Source organism: Mustela nivalis, assembly GCF_964662115.1.
Source record: "Mustela nivalis genome assembly, chromosome: 16".
NCBI lineage: Eukaryota > Metazoa > Chordata > Mammalia > Carnivora > Mustelidae > Mustela > Mustela nivalis.
The window spans coordinates 12156779-12179897 of record NC_139035.1 but is presented as its reverse complement, the minus strand read 5'-3'; the positions used below and the strand labels follow the sequence as shown (position 1 = coordinate 12179897).

Genomic DNA, 23119 nt, shown 5'->3' with positions numbered 1-23119 from the left:
ATCCTAGTTATTTTAAAATTTGTATCTTATGTTCTGTTTTCTGGATCTACTGTGGTTTGTATCTTTGACTTTTTTCCCCCCAACTTGCTTTGGAGAATTTTGTCTTTCTTGTGTGCTTTGTTATTTTTTTAATTTGGCTTTGGACAATGTGGATGAAAATTATAGTGATTACATCATCCAGAACCTTATGTATCTTCTTTTGCCTTTGGCAGGCAGGCTAAGATCCAACCAAGTACTGAACTGACTTAAGCAAGGCTTCAGTCTTGGGAGGGCCAGTGTGTTTTTGGGCTCTCCTGACTCCTAGGACGCAGCCCTTTGAGGTTATAGCCAAAAGTCTGAAGTGCTTCCTCAGCCTCCCTCCTCGTCTTAAGAGACTGCTGAAACTTCTGCTCAGCTTCTCAGACTCTCAGGAGCAGCTTTCAAGTTAGCAAACATCTCAAGGGAGAAAATGTCACCAAATGTCAGTCTTACCTCCTCGCATTTCCTATCTTACCATGATTTTTGGCTTCGAAATCCTTTTTGCCTTAATAAGCTCTTCGGTGCTTTCAAATTTATGTTCTTAATATTGTCAACAGTTTTCACAGCTGTTGTTAGTAGGAGGGCTGGTTTAAAATGGTCTAGTCCACGATTGCTTGGCTTATTCTTTCAAAATCTGCAATTATACTAAGTAAAATGAGCCAGTTGCAAGAAGGCAAATACTATGTGATTCCACTTTTATGAGATATCTAAAGAAGTCAGATTTATAGTAACAAAAGTAGAATGATGGTTATCGGTTTACATTATGGTTTACTCTTGGTTGGTGTGTGTTCTTTCCCACTGTGTGTGCTCGAACACACACACACACACACACACACACACACACACTTTTTTTTAACTGAGCTCATCAGGTAAATTTCTTTTTAGCCATGTTGATTTCTTTAGGTAGCTCCATTTAGAAAAATGGATATGTACTACAAGTCAGAAGTTCCGTGCAATAGCATCATAAGCGTGTCTAACAAAGATTTAACTTTGGGGCGCCTGGGTGGCTCAGTCAGTTTAGCATCCATCTCTTGAATTCAGCTCAGGTGGTGATCTCAAGGTCATGAGACCCAGCCCTGCATCAAGCCCTGCATCAGGTTCTGCTCTCAGTGGCAGTCTACTTGAGATTCTCTCTCTCTGGTCCTGCCCCCCACTTGCATGCATACGCTCACACTCTCTCCCTCAAATAATAATAAATAAATCTTGAGGGGGGGGAAAAACGATTTAACTTTATATGTTTAGAGGAAAAGAAAGAAAGAACGAACAAGAAAAAAATGGAAGGAAAGGGGAAAATAGTTATTTACATAATGGGGAAGCAAAATAGCAATCCAAATAGTAGGGGTAGTTCTTCTCAATTAGCTGATAACCCAGAACAAGCATTAGGGAGAGCTCTGAGTTTGTTGCTCCTTCACCTGCCTGTGTTGAATTCATTGAAAATAATTCCTCCCTGAGAAAGTTCAAGGATGATTCTGATCACATACGGGTTTTGTTTTACCTGCTAACCTTAGATTTCCAACCTGTGTTTACACTTTAGCTTCAATACAAAGAAAAGTAAATAATATCCTTTTTCTTTCTCATTGGCAGTATTCATAACAGCCATAATCTAAACTTTATTTCTTAGACATTTTCTTCTACAGACATTATTACATTTTAAAGTCTTCGATAGGACAAATCTATCTCCTCCATGTTCTTTTGAACACGTGTACTCTCTCTAGCCTTGCTTTCCTTCAGTATTACACGATCAAGACGCACAGTCACTTTCAGAGTTTCCCTCTTACGTCATCAATAAGATACTCAAAAATAAATCCAGAGTTGCAGTAAATCTCCCTCATTATAACTACATCTTGCTTCTCTTTCAGTTTTGTAGTGTGTTAGGACAAGACGGCCGGGTTTTTTGTCTGGTCGGATGGTCTGTAGTGTATTTATACAACAGTCCTGTATACACCTCCTTGTATCCCTGACTGTTGTAAAGTCACTGACAAGCAATAAAGTAAAAATAGCGAGTAGCAGCTTACAGGGCAGAAGAGGGGCAGTCTACCTTCTTAGAAGAGCAATTAAATCTCCAAGGAATTAAAAGCAATTAGAAGCAATTAAAGTGTTCTCTTTAATCTCCTGGTCTGTGCTGTTTCATGACTAGAACAGGCATCCTGAAAGTGTGAAAATCACAGAATTCAGTATTTCGAATACAATTATTACCTCTAGCTCATACAACTGTATTTATGTGTAGCATATATATATATATGTGTAGCATATATATATATATATATATATCAATCATTGGGGGCTTTGTAATTTGAGAAGGATACTAGAGCAGGTGAATGTTCTTATAAAGGATATAGGGAGTAGCTAATTATTTCGCAGAGTAAAATATGGGTGCTACCAAATAACACAACTTACCATAAGGTCAATATGTGGTACTTGGCCAAATGGTAATACCATAACCAACTTCTGGAAACCCAAAGTCAAATGGCCTTGCTCTCCGGCTAAAAGAATAGTGTTAAGTAGCATTTGAGGCGCAAAGGGCATCAGCATGTTTTAAGCTCGTCCTGCAGGAGAAGAAAATTGTTTTCACCATTTCCATTTATGTTAGTTCAGCAGATTTTTGGTACGCCTTTTGTTGAAAGCACCATGCTAGGATCTCTGCTGGAGTAGTTGCTGAGTAGATAAAGGTGGTCCTAGCTCTCTGCCACACCAGCTTGACTTACATTCCTTGCCCCATCGGCCTAGCTGATGCTGCTCTTTTGCTATCCCAGACTCAGCCCTGGCGCCTCTCCTCCTCGCTGAAACTTATTTGTGCGTTATAAGCTGTTCTTCCTTGGTAGCCTCTCCGTGTGTGTGTCTGCTCAGAAATTCTTTTTAAAATTAATCTGGGCTCAAAGTGGAAAACTACAGCCATGAGGCAACACGTGACTGTCAACCACTGTATTTCTCCCGTCCTTAGATTTCTTTCCTCCCCCCTCCCAGCTTTGAAAAATCCTGTCAGTGATTCCAGTGATGAGAATTTCAGGTTAGAAAGGTAGGAAGCTGGTGATGAAGGGGGTTTTGGAAGACTGATGATGTCCTTGAAGTGTCCCTCAAATGATTTCTTACTGGTGATAATCTAGCCAACCCAGGTGCCGTGGGGTCTTCGCGAGTGTAGGGCGTAAGGAACCTGAATATGGATGAGACGTAGTCTTTCACAGCTGATGCTAATAAGTTTATCTTTCTAATACTTCGTTGTTTCTCTTATAATTAGGTGTTTGTCCATCCGTGTTAGAGCTACTGCTCTTTTTCACAGACGGAGACGACGAATACTTTGTATGGTACCATCTGGCTGTTCTATTTACTTTTGTCTTATATTTATCTTTTTTTCCCCCCCAGGCTGCCAGTACACCACTGAATCCTTTAAGTTTTCAGTGTGAATTTGTAAAACTCAGGATTGACCTTCTACAAGCCTTCTCTCAACTTATCTGTACTTGTAATAGCCTCAAGACAAGCCCCCCACCGGCAATTGCCACAACAATTGCCATGACCTTAGGGAATGACCTTCAGAGGTGTGGTCGCATCTCCAATCAGGTGTGTCTTCACTTTATTTTCTGTGCAGTTTTTATTTACACTTTAGAGGTTTTTGAGGTTAGTCGTGAGATGAAAAATCCTGAAATTTCAAAATCAGCTGCTTGACTAATGGACATTAACCATCAGATGCTTAACTCATCTGTATTGCCAAAAATAGCCTTGATGTTTTATTAGAATGACAAAATGACTGATGATGTCTCACTGGATTCTACATATTTATAACTATTTTCATTGTTTTAGTGTTTTAATTGAAACTAAAAAAAGCAGGGCTTTTTGTTTCTGTATGTCACGTGTATTATTACTATAATTTTGTGAACCTTTAGAATTTCATTTCCCATCTTAATTTTATTTAACAAAGTTTATAAGCATGAATGGAATGGAAATGGGAAGCATTGAACTACTTTTTGGATTTGATTGTTTGAGGATAGTTTTTTTTTTTTTATGTTTGGTTTCTGTGGTATATCATTGTATAATAATGATAGCATGTTCCTTGTAATTGATCTTTTCCCTCTTTTTAGATGAAACAGTCCATGGAAGAATTCCGAAGCCTTGCTTCTCGATATGGGGATCTCTATCAGGCGTCTTTTGATGCTGATTCGGCAACATTGAGGAATGTGGAACTGTATCCTAAGCTGCTTCAGTGTTTGTCGTTCTCTGGAAGTATTCTTTTAAACATAGAGTAAATGCTCTAGATATGCTTAACTGAAAATATGTATGTTTAGATAAGCCTATAAATTTATTATAATTAATAACTTCTCTTTTGAAATCTAGTATAAGTGGTTTAATTAATTTTACTTTTTAACTTCAACTGGACTTATTTTAAAAAGTGGGTGACTCCGTGGTCATCTTTCTCCACCACTAGGACGAGCCTCCCAAACCCAGGTCCCACCAGTGTTGCATACTTTGTGCTCGCTTGATCTACACCGGAGAAGGCAACACATTTTCCCACCAGAAAACCATTCTCTCTTTTGTTACCTCTGTCGTCTTCATGGTGAATACCCTGGTTCCTGTCACCTTCCATTCGTGATCTCTAGGTGCAGTCGTCACTCTGGTTTCTTAAGTCCTCCTCTTTGAGTTCTTCATATTTTATTAGCAGCCTCAAATCCTTTTTGAAAGGAGAGAAGAGATACATTGTTTTTAAGTTGTGGAAACTATCAATCAGTAGTTGTCTAACTATCAATCACTTTAGTTCTCTAAGTAAAAACCTAGCGAATGCTATGGACCCTTTCCTCTACAGAATGCATTTCTGCACACCCGGCACATTTACATCGTCCCGGGAGGGTTACCAGATCCCTGGAGCCCCCAGCTTCAGAATCTCTGGGGTAACTTCAGACCATTTTTATCGTCGTTGCTTTTAACTTTTATCACTGAAACTCCTCCATCGGAGCAGAGGAGAAGAGTTTCTGTGATTGAATCACAGAGCCTGCTGCTTGGTTCCCCCTTCCCACATTAGGCAGCCTCTGAAGTAGAATTTAAAAATCACTATTATAAACAACATATATCCCTTAAAAAGGAAAAAGAAATCATGAAGTCTCAAACTACTTGATTTGATAATATATGGTTTCCATAACTAAAAATATAGTCTGCATTTTGACTTGATATTCCGGTAATATAAAATCTACGTGGATTTCGCTGTTTTCTTGTATAACCTTAACACTAACCCAGACAGCAGCAGAGCTGTTTACTGATATCTCATGCAATAGAAGCCCTGATTTTGGACCCAGAATCAGCAAGGTATTTCTAATAATAGTTTACATTAAAGTATACTTTCCAGTGTTACATTACCTAGTCATCACAACATGTGTTTTAGAAGAAATATTGTATGTATTTTGGGAGAGGTTTTATGGAAGAACAGAGAAGAGGGACTTTGTTACTATTTGCCTGAGGTCACACACCTAGTGACAAAACTTGTTTTTTCTGATTCCATGGCTTATTTACCTCTGCCTTTTTTTTTTTTTTGAAAAGATCTTTTTATTTATTTTAGAGAGAAGGGAGAAAGGGTCTCAAACAGACTCCCCCACCAAGTGTGGACCCTGAGGCGGGGCTCAATCTCAGGACTCCCGAGATCCAGACCTGAGCTGAAATCAAGAGTAGGACACTTAACTGACTGAGCCACCCAGGTGCCCCACTGCCTCTTATTTTTAAAACATTGACTTGGAAAAAATAGCTGGGAAGAAATTCTTTGAATTTGAATATTTTATTCTTTTATACTATAACTAAATTTTGGTGTGAAAAATTGGGTTAATAATTAAGCTTGAATTTTTTATTCTTTGATTTCTTAAAAAGATATTCTTTTTTTGCTTTATTAATATTCTTCTTTCCTATTAACTAATTATTCAAAATATTTTATTAAAGAATGATCCTTTTTTTTTTCCCATTACAATTCTGTTTTGGAATGTGCATTTTCAACTGTCTATAATCCAGTTTAGTAAGGCCCGTGGTTCCAAGGTCAGCTTTCTCAAAGAGAATATAATCAAACCAGAGATTTCTCTACCCTAAAGCATTGACTCATAATTTCTTTTCAGGACAATAGGAGGATCCTTGCTTCTGTTTTAAAGTTCTGCCTACTCTCAGACTAGGCCACTTGGCTATCTTTGTCTGCATTCAGCCAGTCCATTTTAATATAATATTTGCTTGTTTTTCCTTTTATCCTGTTTTCATCAGTGTTCATTTTCTCTCCAGACTTGCAGTGCTTATTTAAAAACAAAACAAAACCAAAAAACCCTTCCTTTTAAGTTTCAAAATGTTCTTAAACCTCCATGTACTTTATAGAATCCTTGCCAGTTAATTGATGCTTCAAGGATCACACCATTTCTACTGTGACATACTCAATTACTTCTTAGCACCCAGATGTCATTGTACTATTGATTGGCTTAATAAGTATAAATAAGTGTTTTTCTTGACTGACTTTTTACCGGAATGGGTGCATAGTCAGCAGGGATGCGGTGAAGGGAGTTCCCCCGCCAGCTTACACTTGCTACTCTCTCACTCTCAGTGCTTCCTGCCACCTTTCTTCACTCCTCTCCTTCCCCTCTCATCCTCCAAACCTGTTCCCTTAGCCTCTGCCCTTCATAGCAGGGAAAAACTGGAGAGGAAAGCTTGCACCTTGAAGGAATGTTCTTTGGGTTTCGTCCTCAATAGTATACAACCCCAGAGTGTGGCGGATTCCTTCTAAAACTTCTGTTCTTGATGTTATATTCTGCACTTTCCAAATAAATACTAGCAGCTAAGAAACCTCAAGAGTGAGGCATAATGTTAGTATTTCACTAATCTGTCCATCTTTTTCATAGCCTGGGAGCTTTTTGAGGGGAAGAGACCTTGTTTTCTTATCTCTGGCACCTAACATCGTGCCTAAGCCAGTAACAATAAATAAGGATTAGGACAGGGCAAATGTTTATAATTATGAATATGATTGCCTCATCCCAACCTTTTAGAATTATCAAAAAGAAGTTGTCCATTGCATTTGTCTACTGTAGCTTTTTATTTGCTCTGTATGCTTCCTTTGTGCTTAATCTTTGCGATACTGCCTAAAAGGTAAGGGAACAATTTGCAACGGTGACACAGTAACTAAAACCTGGATAAAACATATACATTAACTCTTTTCCGATGATGTTGGGCAATAGGAAACTCAGGAATGTAATCCTTCAGAGGAGGGAAATAAGTAAGGTAAACCCTACAGGAGTCTTCACGTTCCTCTCCCTGGAGGCACTTTTTAGACTGCCTCTCAGGGAGGAGTAACCAAAGCAGAACCTGGCGGTCTTGCTTAGTTGAAGAGATAGGGATCAGGGTTCAAGGAACCAGAAGAAGCCAGATTTTGCAGGACAGAGTACAGGAGAGAGGAAGATGCTTTCCCAGGAAAGAGTTCCAGAAATTTCACAGGCTACGAATCTTCGGCTGAATGCTAAGGTACACATACGTAAGGTGCAACTCCGCAAGGCCAGGCAAAAAACTACAAGGGAAAGAGTAATTACGAGGAAGCTGTAAGCTGAACAGAGCTCATACATGTAAGCTCACACATACTATAAGCTCCCAGAGCCCACACGTGTCTGAGAAATGTTCGAGTTCCAACTAGCCAAATGGAGAGACCTTTTTAAACACTGAGAGCATTCAGAAGAAACACCAGAAGGGTCAAGAAGACATAATTCTAAATATTTATGTACAAAGTAACAGATCTTCCAAATATATGAAGCAAAAACTGAAAAAGAAAAAAAGCAAAGCAGAACTGAAAGAAAAATAAATCCATGATTACAAAGTTCCCAACATTTCCCTCTGAACAATTGATAGGACAACTTGTCAGAAAATTTCTTAAGATATGGAAGACTTTAACAACACCACCAATTATTTTTATTTAATTGACATGTATTTACCAACAGCAGCACACCTGTTCTTTTCAAGTGCATTTAGAACATTTAATGAGATAAACCACATGCTAGGATAGAAAGCAAATCTCAAATTTTAAAGCATTGAAATCATATAGAATATGTTATCTGACAAATTAGAATGGACTAACAAAAATGATCTCTAGAAAATCCCCACATATTTAGAATTAAATAAGACTACTGAATAACCCAGTTGGTCAAGAAATCAGAAGGGAAATTAGAAAATATGTTAAGCTGAATGAAAATGAGAAAACCACCTATCAAAACTCGTGGGATGCAGCTAAAGCAGAGCTTAGAGAAAAATTGATAGCTTTAGATGTTTTTGTTTTGTTTTATAACAGAAAAAGAAATTTTAAAATCAGTGATCTAAATTTCTGCCTTACCTGAATCTAGAAAAAGAAAGCAAATTAAGCTCAAAATAATTTGAATGAAAGAAATAACAAAAATATAAACAATAATCAGTGCGTGAGAAATAAATAGTGAGAAAACCAGTGAAATTCAAGTCTGGTTCTTTGAAAAGATCAATAAAACTCATAATACTAGCTAGTCTGAGCAGTAAAGGAACATGAATTACCAATATCAGAAGTCAAGTAAGAGTACCAATCCAAACCATGTAGCTATTAAAAGCCTTAATGAGGGAATAACAATAGCTCTTCATGAACACAGGTATAAAGATCTTTAAAAAAGCATGTAGAAATTGAATCCAGGAATATACAAAAGATAGTACATCAAGACCAAGTAGGTTTTATCCCAGGAATACCAGGTTAACAATAGGAGATCAAACAGTGTAACTCACCATATTGCAGAATAAAGGAGAAAAGCTGAAGTGGAGGACTTAACAAACATTTCAAGTTTTACTATAAAGCTATAGTGATTAAGACAATGCAGTATTGGCTTGATTGTAGAATAATAGAGAGCCCAAAATATGGAGAGACCACTGACATATGTAAACATTTGATTTTTGACCATGGTACCAAGATAATTCAATAGGGAAAGGATAATTTTTTTCAATGAGTGATGCTAGGATAGCTAGTTTATCTATATGGGGGGCAGAAAGTCTTGACCTTGCCTCACACCATACAGAAAAATTAATTCTGAATATATCATAGACCAAAATATAAAAAATAAAACTGTAAACTTTCTGGAAGACTACCTTGGAGAAAGTCTTCATAACGTGGAGGTCAGTAGAGATTTCTTGGGATACAAATAGCAGTTACCAGAAGATAAAAATTTGCTAAATTGAACTTCAATTTTTAAATTTCTGCTGTTTGGAAGATGCCATTAAGAAAATGAAAAGACAGGTCACAGATGGGGAGAAAATATTATCAAATATATTCTTTCAGAGGACTTATATTCAGGATATTAAGAACACACAACCCAAGATAATGCAGTTTTTACAAATTGACAGATTTGTACAGATGTTTCAAAAAAGGAGATCTGCTAATGTCCGATAAGCAAACAATGCTTAACATCATTAGGCGTATGAGAAATGCAAATTAAAATCACAATGAGATACCTCCGAACACCCAATAAAATGGCTAAAATTAAAAAGACCTTCAGTATCCAGTATTAGGGTGTGGAGGAGCTTGACTTCCTACCATTTGGGGAATACAAAATGATTCAGCTCAGCCACTTTGGGAAACTGTTGGCAGTTATCGTATGACAAGTACATATTTCCACGTAGAAATGTAATGTAAAATTTCATTGCAGCTTAATTTGTAATAACAGAAACTAAAGATCCAGATGCCTCTCAACAGGTGAATGGATAAACTCATACGTCCATTACATCCATACGATGGAATACTACTCAGCAATAAAGATGAACGACCTATTGATACATGCAAAACACATGAATGACACTCAAAAACATGCTGTGAAGGAAACCAGACACAAAATACTGCATGCTTTGGGATTCTTTTTATATGAAATAACAGGAAACATCCCATTTATAGTGATAGAAAACACACCTATGGTTGCATTGGGTCAGAAGTGGGAATTGACTAGAAGGGGTAGGTGTGTTCCTAAGCTTTTATAACCTATATCTCAACGAAGTATATTTTTTAAGTAAATGAATCTTTATAGGTAGGGCAGTGTATTCTGAATTTAGACCCTCTTAGTAGCAGATGTAAAAGACTTAAATTTCTTTATGCTTTGTGTGTAGAGTTTTTCTTAGAGTCATATAAATGAGGTTCAGGTCTTGTCTTATTGGAGCTTGAGATACAGTACAGAGCAGGGAGCAAAGCTTTGGATCCAAGCAGTTATGAACATGATGAATCCTTTAGCATTCACTGTAGCTGTAGAAACATGTGCCTAGAATTTCATCTCCCTGAGCCACATGTGCGTGGACTACAGGTAATTAAGGATGCCTGTCTCCTGGAGTGCTTGTGACAGTTACAGGGAATAACCTGTATAAGGTACCTAGGGGCAGTCCCTTCATGGTGCTTTGTAACACACACAGTAGGTGTTAAAAGGGTAATAAGAGAAGAATAAGAACAGTCTGATGCCCGGTGTGGCTGAATTACCTATATTGCGTTTGCAAGTATTGCCGTGGAAGTTTAGTTAGAACACAAAAGCTTTGCTTTCTTTTCTCACTTAGAAATACTTTCAGAAATACTTTTTGGGATGTGAAGCAGTAGAGGAAGAAGGAGGAAATCTAGGTCAAACTTTCCCAGCGTGTTCTATGTGCTCACTTTCCCCTGAACATTCCCGCACAATCCCTGTCCGTTCTGGATTCGTGCCATCTCCACAGCCCTGAGCGCCCACCCCACTTCTCTCCACATCTTATCTGACCTGCTTGCTCAGTGGTTTGTTCAGGATCCATCTCTTCCATGGCATTCCCCACTCCCCCCACATCCTGATCTTTTATTTATATATCTTCACTGGTTACGTGGCCTTAGCCTATGGGCTTTATGCTGCTGGTTACCTTTTCAAATGTCTTGGGTCTCCTTCACCTCATGGCAGAGGCAAGGGTTAAGTATTTTTCTACTACCTAACAACCAAAGTGATTAGCCTTACATAATTTGAAGTCAGGTCTGGGTGTGAAATTCCGGGCTTGATACTTACTAGTTACGTGACTGAAAGCAAGTCACTTAACATCTTTAAGCCTTAGTTGGCTCATCTGTAAAATGGGAACAGCAGTGCCTACGTCGTTATTTTACCAAATAAATGAGAATATGTAGAAAGTGTCTAACATGTTTAGACATTAAGATGGTGACTCTTTTGGTTGATTAATTGCTACTGATGTGACCTCAGTTTCCAGGAATCTGGGTCTGCTGGAGCTGCGCATGCGGACAGCGAATATGAGCGGAGAATGATGTCTGTGTACAATCGCGTCTTGGAGGAAGTGGACTCACTCGATCGGAAATGCACCCCTGTTTCTTACATGGCAAGTAACGTTTGTTTCATTGAGTTTTTATGACACAGACGTGGGTTTTTATCCAACTCGGGCACTTTCTAACTCTGTGACTTCAGTCAGTTCACCTGTCTGCTGGTTTTTTCCATGCCGGTTTTGTAACAAACAGGGCTCCTCTCATACCTGGCTGTCAGCGTCGCCGTCCATGGCGGTGCTTGGCACCTCTGCAGCCGCTGCACACTTAGAGGAATGGGTCAAATCTCCTCCTGCAGAACACAGAGAAGACTTCTTCTCCTCCCCCGCCCCTTTTTAACAGTTTAGCTGAAATTGCAATAGTTGTCAACCCTGGCTACACACTAGAATCACTTTGGAACCTTTTTAAAAAAATACGTCAGTACCCAGGCCGCACTCCAGATCAGTTAACTCTGAATCCTTGCAGTTGAGGGCCAGACGTTAGTATGTTTCAAGACTCCCAGGTGATGCTGTCCTGCCACGGGGTTGAGAACCACAGGCCCGTGAAACAAAGAACGGGCTCATTGTCTACCTGGTGATGAATCACTTCTGCCAGGGGATGCCACCGATGTCCTTTGGCGCACTGCTTCCCCTTTGGCCTGCTGAATCTCTGCAGCCTTGGGGCGTGGGGAGCTCTTGTTCCTTCTTCAGTCTTTTCCACCACAGGACAGACTGACGCACACTCACCCAGATTTTCTCCTCCCTGTCTGGGCATTCCCCCGTGTCTTAAGTCAGCTCGGGCTCCTGTACGAAAATCCCTCTAGACTGGATGGCTTGAACAATAGACACTTCTTTCTCCTAATTGTGGGGGCTGGAAAGTCCAGAATCAAGGTGGCAGTTGGTCTGGTCCTGGTGAGAACCCTCTGCCCTCTTCCACCCGTTCCCCCTTCTCACTGTGCCCTCAGACCAGGGAGACAAAGGGAGCTCTGGTCACTTTTTTTCTTCTAAGGACAGTAATCCGATCATGGGACCCCACCTCTAATTACCAACACACTGGGAGCTAAGACTTCAAAATAAGAGTTGGGAGAATACAGAAGTTCGGTCCCTAAGACCAGGTCTGGGGACTCACACCCTGGGGATTCGTCCCGCTCTGCTGGATGCTGATATCCCCCCGCAGCTTCTTCTGGCTCCTGCACTTCTCGCTCTGTCCTCTCACCTTTTCTCAGGTGTGTCAGAAGAAATTGACAAGGTGTGTTGCAGAAGAGTTAGATCAGATTTCAGGACAGGAACTTTCCTGGACATACCGCTTTCCACATACGATGGTCAATACATATTTGCTGAACTGAATCAACAGGGGTAGTTTGACATTGAGATTTGGTTGCTACGGGACAGAGTAAAGATAATCTTTGAAGGAGATAAACACATCTGTGCAAGACATTGATTAAATATCACAAAATACAAAGGCTGGAAAGTGCCAGATTCAACAAAGAAGAGAGTGCTGGTGTCTGCTAGTCCTCTCCTGCTGGTTTACTAACCATAGCATGGGACTTCGGGTCTCCAGACGCTTCCTGTATGGTCATCTGCTGCTGATGTGGAGGTGTGCCCCAGGTGCCTGCGGCCCGAGGCTGTCCACACTGTCCCTGTAATTGTAAAATCTGCATCCATTCTTTTGAAAAAGAGAATGGTGCCTTTTTGCCAGGGAATAGCCTAAGGTCACTTGTGGTCGGCTTTAGTCCATCCTTGAAAGAGGTGTCTCTCTTGGCATCAGACTTCCACCCCTCGTAGGATGTCCCTGCAAGTGCTTCCCAGATCCCTTGTTGCAGGAGGATGAATAATGTTGAGTTGGCAGTTAAACCTGAAGAAAGAGATACAACGTGTTGGAATCTATGTTGTGGTTTTCTCAAGTAACAGATCTGCCATTATTATGGACCTATTGGACACAAAGTGTTCAGCACCGTGAAACCAGTAAGGGTGGGATCTTCCTGTGTGCAGCCTTCATGCCCAACTGTTCAAAACTGTTTACAACATAGGCAACTGGGGGCCACCCTGCTTGGCGTCAGGAGCTTGGAAGGGCAGGCCGCAGGGTAGAGCGGTTCTCACCCTAAGGTGCTTTGGGGCTGCTAATGGGGAAGTAGACTGAGGAGGGGAGGGTTGACCAACTGGAATAGTTCTGGGTCCCCCAGAGTTACATGTGTTCTGACGGCGCTGTAGTTTTTCATCTGCTAAGCTGGTGAATCGTTGATGAAATAGAACCAAATAGAACCAAATAGTCATTGAACGAAGAGACAACCTAGGTTCTAGTTCCAGCTTGTCCCCTTGCCGTCTGGGTGACCTGTGTCATCAGCAAAATTGAGGATTGGCCTGGGTGACCTCTGTAGTATCTCTGATGGTGTCACGGGTGATACTCATCTCCACTCATCAAGTTGGATACAGTAAATAGGTACATTTTATATACCTGTGTCAGCCGTACCTCAATAAAGTGGTTTTAAATAGATAAATGGGTGTAATATCTTAGAACTCTTAAAAGTGGTTTTAAATAGATAAATGGGTGTAATATCTTAGAACTCTTAAACGCTAGTTGTATAACTCCGTTTACTAAGTCTCAAAGGATTCATTGTGTGATTCTCTTCTTCAGCTTTTCTGGGAGTTTCAAAACTCAGTTAAGTTTGTGAAATGGATTTTTGAAGTAAGGTCCTCTTACTGAAATTTCAGAGTTCTGTGGAGCTGAACTGTATAGTTGTTCTTACTCAGAATTCCAATAAGTTTCCACCATCGCTCATTCTCCGGGGACCCCTGGCCACAAGGACAGGGAAGCCACCCTCTGGATATGGGAGGGAAGAACAAGGCAGCAAGGCTCCCTGTGGGGTTTGGTGTTAGGCCTCAGATATCAGTGTGCTGGCTTCCTTATCATATGTTCTCGATCCTACTTTACCGTAAGAAAGTGACCCTATATTATAGTATCTAAGCTAATTATATAATACTATACCTAATAGCTCTAATGCTACAGAAATGCACAATATGTGCATTATTTGGCCTGCAAGATTTTCTCCTACATTACACTTTTTATTAAATGTACTTAAAAATAAAGTAAAAATTGGGACGCCTGGGTGGCTCAGTTGGTTGGACGACTGCCTTCGGCTCAGGTCATGATCCTGGATTCCGGGGATCGAGTCCCGCATCGGGCTCCCAGCTCCATGGGGAGTCTGCTTCTCTCTCTGACCGTCTCCTCGCTCATGCTCTCTCTCACTGTCTCTCTCTCAAATAAATAAAATATTTTTTAAAATAATAAATAAATAAATAAATAAAAATAAAGTGAAAATCTGCAGTTGTACTCCTTGACATGAATGATTTGGCAAACATTTGGGTGTTCTGCCCGTTTCCTGATGGGTATGCACCTTTGCAATATTCTTCAAAAGACCATTTGTACTTTTTAAACTTCATCCTGAAAGTACCATTTGTTGATGAAATTTGGAAATTTATTTTCATTTGACTTAGTTTCTTTTTTCCCTCCCAGCATACAGCATGCCTCTGCGATGCCATCATTTCCTTGCTGAAAGTTCCTCTTTCGTTTCAGAGATATTTTTTCCAGAAACTGCAGTCTACCAGCATCAAGGTAACGCTACCAAAATACAGAGGTTAATATAGATTAAAAACCCAGTTACCTTCTGGAATACATGGGCTATAGCTCAGCTTCAGGATCTTACCTTTGGTTTTGATAAAACGGGCACCCTTTAGTTAAAAGTTTTTTATACCTTTATCAAGTGGTTTGGTGAAGGTAATGGGATTTGGGAGTTAAATAAGCCCTTTCCTTCCTTACGCGCCAGTGCCCAGCGGGCGGGGTAGACAGGGATTTGGCTACCTGCAGCTCTGCCCCTTGTCTCCAAGAATAATTTGAGAGGTTTTCTTTCTTTTTTTTTTTAAATATTTTTATTTATTTATTTATTTATTTATTTATTTTTATTTACTTGACAGACAGAGATCATAAGTAGGCAGAGAGAGGGAGGGGGAAGCAGGCTCCCTGCTGAGCAGAGAGCCCAGGGCTGGATCCCAGGACCTGGAGATCAGGACCTGAGCCAAAAGCAGACTTAACAGACTGAGCCACGCAGGCATCCGGATAGGTTTTCCTCACCGTCCTCAAGGATCTTGAGCTAAGTTCGCGTCTGATTGGGCTCTTCAGACTCTATTTAGAATAATTCGGTCTGGCAAAATGTTACCAGTCCTACCTCCAGAGCGCTTTTGTCTGTGAGTATCGCGTTTTGAGGAGCTGGCCAATGAGAAGAGCTAGTATTTGAAAATATTTGAGCCACTCCAAATTCAAAAGCTCTTTTTGATTCAGAGAATGGAATTGTTGGAAGAGGTGGAAAACTAGCCTCCAGGAGATTTCCTGAATTATCCCTCTGTCAGTAAATGTCTTCATTGCACTTTTGCATATCCTTTTGAATGCTTCTGGTTGTAAATAACAGAGTATTACATCTCAGAATGACCTGGGTAATAAGGAAAATTGATTCTCTTAGATAAGAGGTCTTCGGGTAGGATGTGCGTGGGGTTGACTGACGCAGTGTTCAGCATCGTCAAAAAGACCCACCTCTTCCATCTTTTCATTCAGCAGAGTTTGGGCTTTCTGTAATTTAAAGGTATTTGGGATTTTTAATACGTTCTTAAATAAAAACTAATGAGAAGTTAAAATGTCATTTGGTTCATTTGTGCAAATTGACTTTTATCCCACTGTGACTTGATCGTACATGTAATTCTTGAATTTTAAATTCACTTGCCCTTGAATTTAGCCTTTTTAACATTATGTAAGACCAAAGAGACAGCAGCTAGATAAGAAAATTTACATAGCGCATTTTCCTGCTAGAATTGGTTCATTGTCAAAGAAATGCCCCACTGCAGAAACGGGGAAGACTAGGGCCTTCACTGTTTTCTGTTATCCTCACACAGAACTGGGGTTTGGGGTAGAAGACACAGTGGTATTTAGCAGTGACATTAGGGAGAAGGAACCCTTGACCTGAAAGGTGCATTTGTTTGGTTGTCCCAGCGGTCAGGTCCTTAGCTGTGTAACGCTGTATGTAACCTGTAGACAAAAATCAGCACAAGCATTTGCTGGAAGAAAGCTTGCTCTTGCTTGTGAGCATTGATCTTCATGTTGGTCTTCCAGCTGGCTCTGTCACCATCGCCCCGCAACCCTGCAGAGCCCATCGCTGTCCAGAATAACCAGCAGCTGGCGCTAAAGGTAGAGGGAGTGGTTCAACACGGATCTAAACCAGGACTGTTCCGCAAAATTCAGTCCGTCTGTCTGAATGTTTCTTCCACACTACAGAGTAAATCCGGACAAGACTACAAGGTAATTTAGAAAAGAGGCACAGTTGTGATGTGGATTTTATCACCTCATTCATGGAAGTTTTCCAGTCGTTTTCATGGTTAAGCAGATTGCAATTAAACCTCCAAAGGGGAGACATGTGGACATAAATTAAAAGCACATATTGGGGTTTGAGGGGCTGATAAATAATACCTCTCTTTTCTCTGCTTGAACCAGTTGATAGAGAGCATCCAGGCAGACAGAGATTAAAATATGAGTCTTACTGTTCAGTGATGGGAAAACCTAGCTCAGGTGCCTGGCAACCAGGAGCTCCTCGCCTTGTACCTCTGAATTGAATTTTCCCACCCAGCCTCAGCCTCTGCACATAAGAGCCTGCCCCTGTAAAATCAACGGCAGGGAGGAGCATCCTGATGTCAAGAGAAGGGAAAGAGAAGGTCTTAGCTCCCCATGCTCAGTTCCTACCCAAAACCTTAGCAGTCAGTAGAATTCACCTCCTCCCCTGGAGACCAGTGTTGTCCATCTCATGAAAAGTCCCTCCACATGACGGGGAAACATCAAGAGTAGGGAATTAGTGCCTCCCTAATTCCCCTCCCCCCAAAACACACATCTAATTATTTCTCTCTATTTTAAGTGGATATTAGCATTCTCTAAAGAAAAGAGGTACACAGCATTGACAGACAACGGTCAGATAAAGTACAATCTTTCCTTAAAGGTGTAACTCTAGGAATTTGCTGCTTTGACAGAGCATGATGTAGATAACCATAAGTCATGCTTGCTTTGTTATCCAAGGCCAAGGTGCTAAATACTATGGCATACCAGTATTCCAAATGCAGAACACTCCTTCCTTTAGACATCTCTTTCTAGTTCTTTGGTGGTTTATTCACAGAAAATATAGCAAGGGAACAAGTACACAATTGTATGAACAGAGTTGTTCAAATGCCCAGATTGCTTATGTCCAGGTTTACTGTGGGCATACTTGAACTGAGCTCCATAATAAGGAAGGGAATATTAGTAAAGATATAAAAAGAGAACATTTTATTCTCTTTGGTGGTTTTGGTGGTTTCAGGCTAAAAAGCCACGAGAAGGTGTGGTTTTTTCTTTGGTAACTTTCTCTCCCTTCTTTGCCAGCACTGATAAGGCTCAGGCTTCATTCTTTTGCTCTCTTCGACGCCTGTAACACAGACTGTGGTGCCCTATGTAGCCCCATGTAGCAAAGATGTGATGAATGATGAAAAAAGTCACTTCCTGTATGTAGAGTCCAAGTGTTGTGTTTGGGCGATCCTTATTGTCATGGAAGGTCGTGGTGAGAATTTACCTAATTAACCTACCCGTGTCTGCAGCTATCTCCTCATTTAGGGTTGCAAGAACAGTGATTCTCTTTTTTTCTTGTATACAGTGATTTCTACTGTTAAGAAAATACCATTCAAGCCAGTCTTTTGCTTATTAACTTACCTCTCGAGGCATTGTGTAAAGTCAGGAAGCCAGTAGAATAAATCATACGGTACAAGGTTCGTCATGTTATTTGCAGTGAGTTTTCCACTTGAAATCATCACCTATTCAGTGATCAGGTTGCTTAGGCCTATTTCTGGTCCTTTTAAGGAAGTTCCTGGCTGGTAGGCATATTCTTTAGGGACATAAAAACCCTACAGAAGTTGTACAAACAAAACAGGGCCTAATAATTCTAAGATCTCGAATTGGTCAGTGACTTCATCTCATCAACGTTATAGGTGAATGTCTCTCTGGAAAACTGACCTCATGATATGCTCATTTAGTCACAGAGCTTTAGGGCATGTTTATGTCATTGATTGTGCAACAAAAACACACACATAACCTAGAGCAATCCGGCCAAATAGTCATTAGGGTTACCTTTATATGCGTTCCAGAATCAGTATCTTTCTTGGCATGCTTCACCTTGGGTACAGGTCAGGGTGTACCAGCAGGTGCTACTCTGTTCCTTGAAGGCCAGAGACATGGGTGTCTAGCTAAGTAAGTGAACAGGCCCATGAACTTGTGTTTTATGATACATTGTGCCTCCAGTCTGAATAAGATACTATTAGGTAAGCACAGCACAAGTTCTAGAAATGTGTGAAAGGAGGTAGGAAAGATTGCATCACTGAAGCAGTGTCAGATCAGGCTAGGTAAGAGGAAGAACTCTAACTTGTATTTAACTAGTGTTGGGTTCTTTTTCAATGTCTTAGATTTTAAACTCCCTGAAAGAGGTGATTACACCCTGTTTCCTCAGAATCTGTCTTCACAGACAGATTGGGGTGGAGTAAGCAAGTGTAGGAAAGGAAAATTTTCTCTCCCACTGTCTTAGGGTCTCCACCCAGGCCCAAGACTAAACTGACTTTGAGGCAGATGAACATAAGAAAGGTGTACACATTTCTTCGAATGGTACACGGACATGGGAATCTTGTCCCATGGGACAGTGGAAACCCAAAGAAGGGGACAATTTCCATTGGGACAATGGAAACCCAAAGAAGTGACCAGAGCAGAAAGCTTATGTGAATTTCAGACAAAGAAAGGGTAAATTTGTGAAGACAGAAGACGAAAGGGTTGAGGGGCAGTAAGCCAGGGAAGTGACTGGGAGCGAGGCGGGGAAGAGCAGGGGTGGAGGTTGGGGGCACCTGGGGGAGGTAGGGGTCATGGGAGTTTATTTGTGGGGTGCATTTCAGCGTTGACTGCCAGCTTCTAGTGATGAGGATGTTCTCCTCTTCTTGGTACCGAGAACGGCACCTTTCTCATGGCAGATTTTATGGCCTGTTTGAGGTAAAAATGGGGAGGTCAGAGCCATTCCTCCATCTGCTGTTTCTCCAGTGCCTTTAGCTTGAAATAATGTGCCAGTGCAGCATATTATGAGGTGGCATGTCCAGAGCTCCTTCACAGGGAAGAAAGGGCGGCATATGGGGGTGGGGAAGCAGGGGGAGAGGCTCGTTCTACTCAGTGATAGTGAGGGCAGGATCGCTTAATACTCAAGAGTGTCCGCTCTGGAGTTAGCCTGTCTGGGTTCAGATGCCATCCTCACCTCTCATCAGCTGTGTGACCTTGGAGAAATTACTTAAGCTCTCTGCCTCAGTTTCCTCATCTATAATGCAAGGGTAAAAATGGTACCTAAACCTCTTGGTTGTTTGCAGGGATTAAGTAAGTACTTGGTATGGGGCTTGGCTCACAGTAAGCACTGAGCGAATATTAGCTATTATTATCATTTAACATTTTTTTCATTCCAGATACCCATCGACAATATGACCAATGAGATGGAGCAGAGGGTTGAACCTCATAACGATTACTTCAGTACTCAGTTTCTGTTGAACTTTGCCATCCTTGGAACACACAACATTACAGTGGAATCTTCCGTGAAAGACGCCAATGGTATTGTGTGGAAGACAGGTCCCAGAACTACCATATTTGTAAAATCCTTGGAAGACCCTTATTCCCAGCAAATTCGCCTACAGCAGCAGCAAGCCCAGCAGCCATTACAACAGCAGCAACAACGAAATGCCTACTCTCGGTTTTAGCCACATGAAGGATGCGCTCCTGGCTTTCTAGGAATCGTTCAAATGGGCAAAAACAATTTGATTTTTCATATGGATTCAGATATAAAAGTTAGAATATGGAGTTTGTTTATTCATTGCTTTCTATAATGTAATACTCGGGGCGGGGGGAAGAAAGGGGTTTATTTTTCTTTAGAAATTTAATTTGAGAAATAACTGGGCTCCTAGCCAACAAGATTTTTTGTCCTTGTTCCTTCTTAAACCAAGTCCCTTATCATCTGTTTGACATTTTCATTGTTTTATTTTTGTTTTTCTGTTGCTGAGCCTCATCTTTCTTGTTCAAGAAAAGTCGTGTGTCGGGATCACTGAGTTAATAGATTTGACTCCCTGTGCATCAAAATACATCAACTCACCACCTGGCACAGACCTCTCACTCTGAGCCAGGCGTCGGGAAGTTCTAACCGGTCAATACAAAGTTGACCTGCGGCCACAGAAAACGAGTTCTCCCCTGGATGGACTTCACTGTGTCCCCCGAAATCCATTTTCTGGATTTTGAGAGCATGCAGTCTCGCCGAATTGAAACATCCTGCTATATTATTTCAACTACTTACCTGTCTTTTCTATGCTAATGCAATCTTAATTTATTGATTTAGTATTTTATTGACCCCCCAAAAACAGCTAACAATTACATGCAAAAATTGGAGATTAATCATTTGTTTTTTCTAGTATGTATGTGGTTTTATTTATAGTGTAGACTTTTTACACTATTTCCAAGAGTGAAAAAACTCACATTTACTATCTTAATGTTTTAAATTAGAAGAGCAGATCTTTTGATAGGTTTGGTTTCTTTTTGGCAAGTTATGTAATTCTAGAGTTGATAGTCTAGAAAGAACAGCCTCTTTGTAACACAACCTCGATTAGTTGGGATGCTCAGGGAATAGAAGTTTTCTGGTCAGTCAGAAAACCCCTTTTTTTCAATTTCAATACTGGTTGGAAACCATTCTAAAATATAATAGTAATAAACTTTCTTACCTTAACACGGTATACTAGATGTAATTTACCTGTTCATTCTCATCTGGGTCATTCAGTGCTTGGGATCATGGTTTTCTAAACATCAGGGATCACAGGGCTGCGCACGATGATGATACGGACAGTTTGGGCTGTAAGCAGATCTTAGGATGAAGCAGGGTACATTCCCTGGAGGCTTTCTTTTTAAATAAATCTCTCATTTTCTTTGCTTCTGTTTTGCCTTTTTTTTTTCTTTAAAGTCAACATTAGCTCAAAGGAAAAAAAAAAAAATGAATTAGTTTTTCTTTTTTCCTTGTCATGTTGCCTCCAGTGGTGAGAAATGGTTGGCAACTCAGATTCCTCTGAGATTGCTGGGCTCCATGAGCTCTTGTCCCAGCAAAACACCCTCTGCTGCCATTGGCCAGAACACGGTCATAAAACATGGAAGTCCACAGAGTCCGCTGAGGATGACATCCCTTTAAATGCAGCCCAGTTGTACACAGTGCACGATATGGACAGCTGTGACAGCATCTGGAAACATGGGCCCAAGGAGGAATTGCCAACATGGTGCGGAGGAGGTATGCAGAACCCCTTTCCTGCTCACCAGGCATGGAAAAAACTGGACCAGAAAGCACAGGTTGTACTCTGATGAATTAACTCTGTGACCCCGGGCAAGTTACTTTATCTCTCTAGAGTAGTTTCTTTGTAAAATGACTGAATTAGACAGGATCTCTTGACTCCAATCTAGAGTTTTATCGGGTGACTAAAAGACCAAAAAAAGAGCTCTTAAATGGGGGGTGGAGGGGTACATTTTTTAAAAATTCAGTGTCTGTTTTCAGAATGAAATTTTATAATGTCGATTTCAGGTTTCTGGTACTGTTTTAAGACAGAATTCCCAAGAAAAGAAGCAAATCTTGTAAACCACCAATTCTCCCCCAGTTCCCTTTGAGACCTTCCCAGATTTTATGTTCTTAAAAGACGTTTTTGATAGCTACAGTTATAAACTCTTTGACTTGGTGTTCTGGATGGCTCCTGGCACAAACTTGGAAAGGAATTATTAATAAAAATAAATCCAAGTAGTTCAGAGTAGGAAAATAACTCCTGAAGGGGGAAAAAAAGAAAAAGGCTATTTTAATTGAGAATGTCATTAGATCCAGGATTGGAACTCTGATTTTATGTTTGGTATAATGTCTACTACATTCTTGGCATCAGCTGCTAAGCAATTATTTGAGGTAAAGGGAAATTACATTTATAATTTCAACACTACAGTAATGAATGAAAAGAAAAAGAAATACTCAGGGAAAGATGAAGGAAAGAAAGACATACTGATCGTGAAGTGAACATGTCCCCTGAACTTAGAGATACGGATCATAAAAGGGGTTGGCTGATTGATTCCAGAAGACGGGGCTAATTTTTCTCAGTGTTTAGCAGCTTTGCAATATAGCCCGGTGGCTCAGAGCACAGCCGCTGGAGCCACACTGTCTGGATCCAAATCCAAGCTCTAACTCTGTGACCTTGGGCAAGCGACTTGATATCTCTATGCCTCAATTTCCTTATTCCTAAAATTAGGAAAGGCGTGAGGATTAAGTGAGGTGATACATGGAAAGCATTTAACATGCTCCTTGCACATAGTAAACAGATACAGGAGCTTGCTGGCATTGTTACTATTATATCCTTCCTAATACCGTTTTTCACAGGGTTAGGTTAATTCTTAATGGTGGCATTTTATTTATTCACAATAAAAGTTACTGCTAGTCCGCTACTAAACACACATTTTAGCTATCTTCCTCTCATTTCCGATTTGGGTATGTCAAATAATAACAAAATTAACATAATGTTGACCAATACAAAATGGAATTTCTGTCTACAACCAGTATCATAAATCCTATTAAAATATTTAATACCTATGTACATAGAAAATTATGAAAATACTTTCTAAAGCTGCTGATGGTCTTCAGTAGTGATAGTGATAGTACATTAACTATTTAGAAATTAAAGTACTGTTCTATTCCCGTTTAGCCTAAGAGATCTTGTGATATGACCT

The 23119-nt window shown here is 40.4% G+C and overlaps 1 protein-coding gene across 2 annotated transcripts in view; it reads left to right on the top strand.

Moving 5' to 3' along the window:
* The window catches only part of INTS7 (integrator complex subunit 7), a 92045-nt gene extending 70740 nt beyond the window's left edge, over positions 1-21305 (top strand). For both annotated transcript variants that reach the window (XM_082702394.1, XM_082702395.1), the window contains 7 exons: positions 3379-3573; positions 4092-4195; positions 5239-5307; positions 11205-11337; positions 14771-14869; positions 16415-16600; positions 19804-21305. In XM_082702394.1, the coding sequence (XP_082558520.1) occupies positions 3379-3573; positions 4092-4195; positions 5239-5307; positions 11205-11337; positions 14771-14869; positions 16415-16600; positions 19804-20091 (1074 nt within the window). In that variant the 3' untranslated portion in view covers positions 20092-21305. The remainder of the gene's footprint in view (positions 1-3378; positions 3574-4091; positions 4196-5238; positions 5308-11204; positions 11338-14770; positions 14870-16414; positions 16601-19803) is intronic.
* Positions 21306-23119: the final 1814 nt, after the last annotated feature.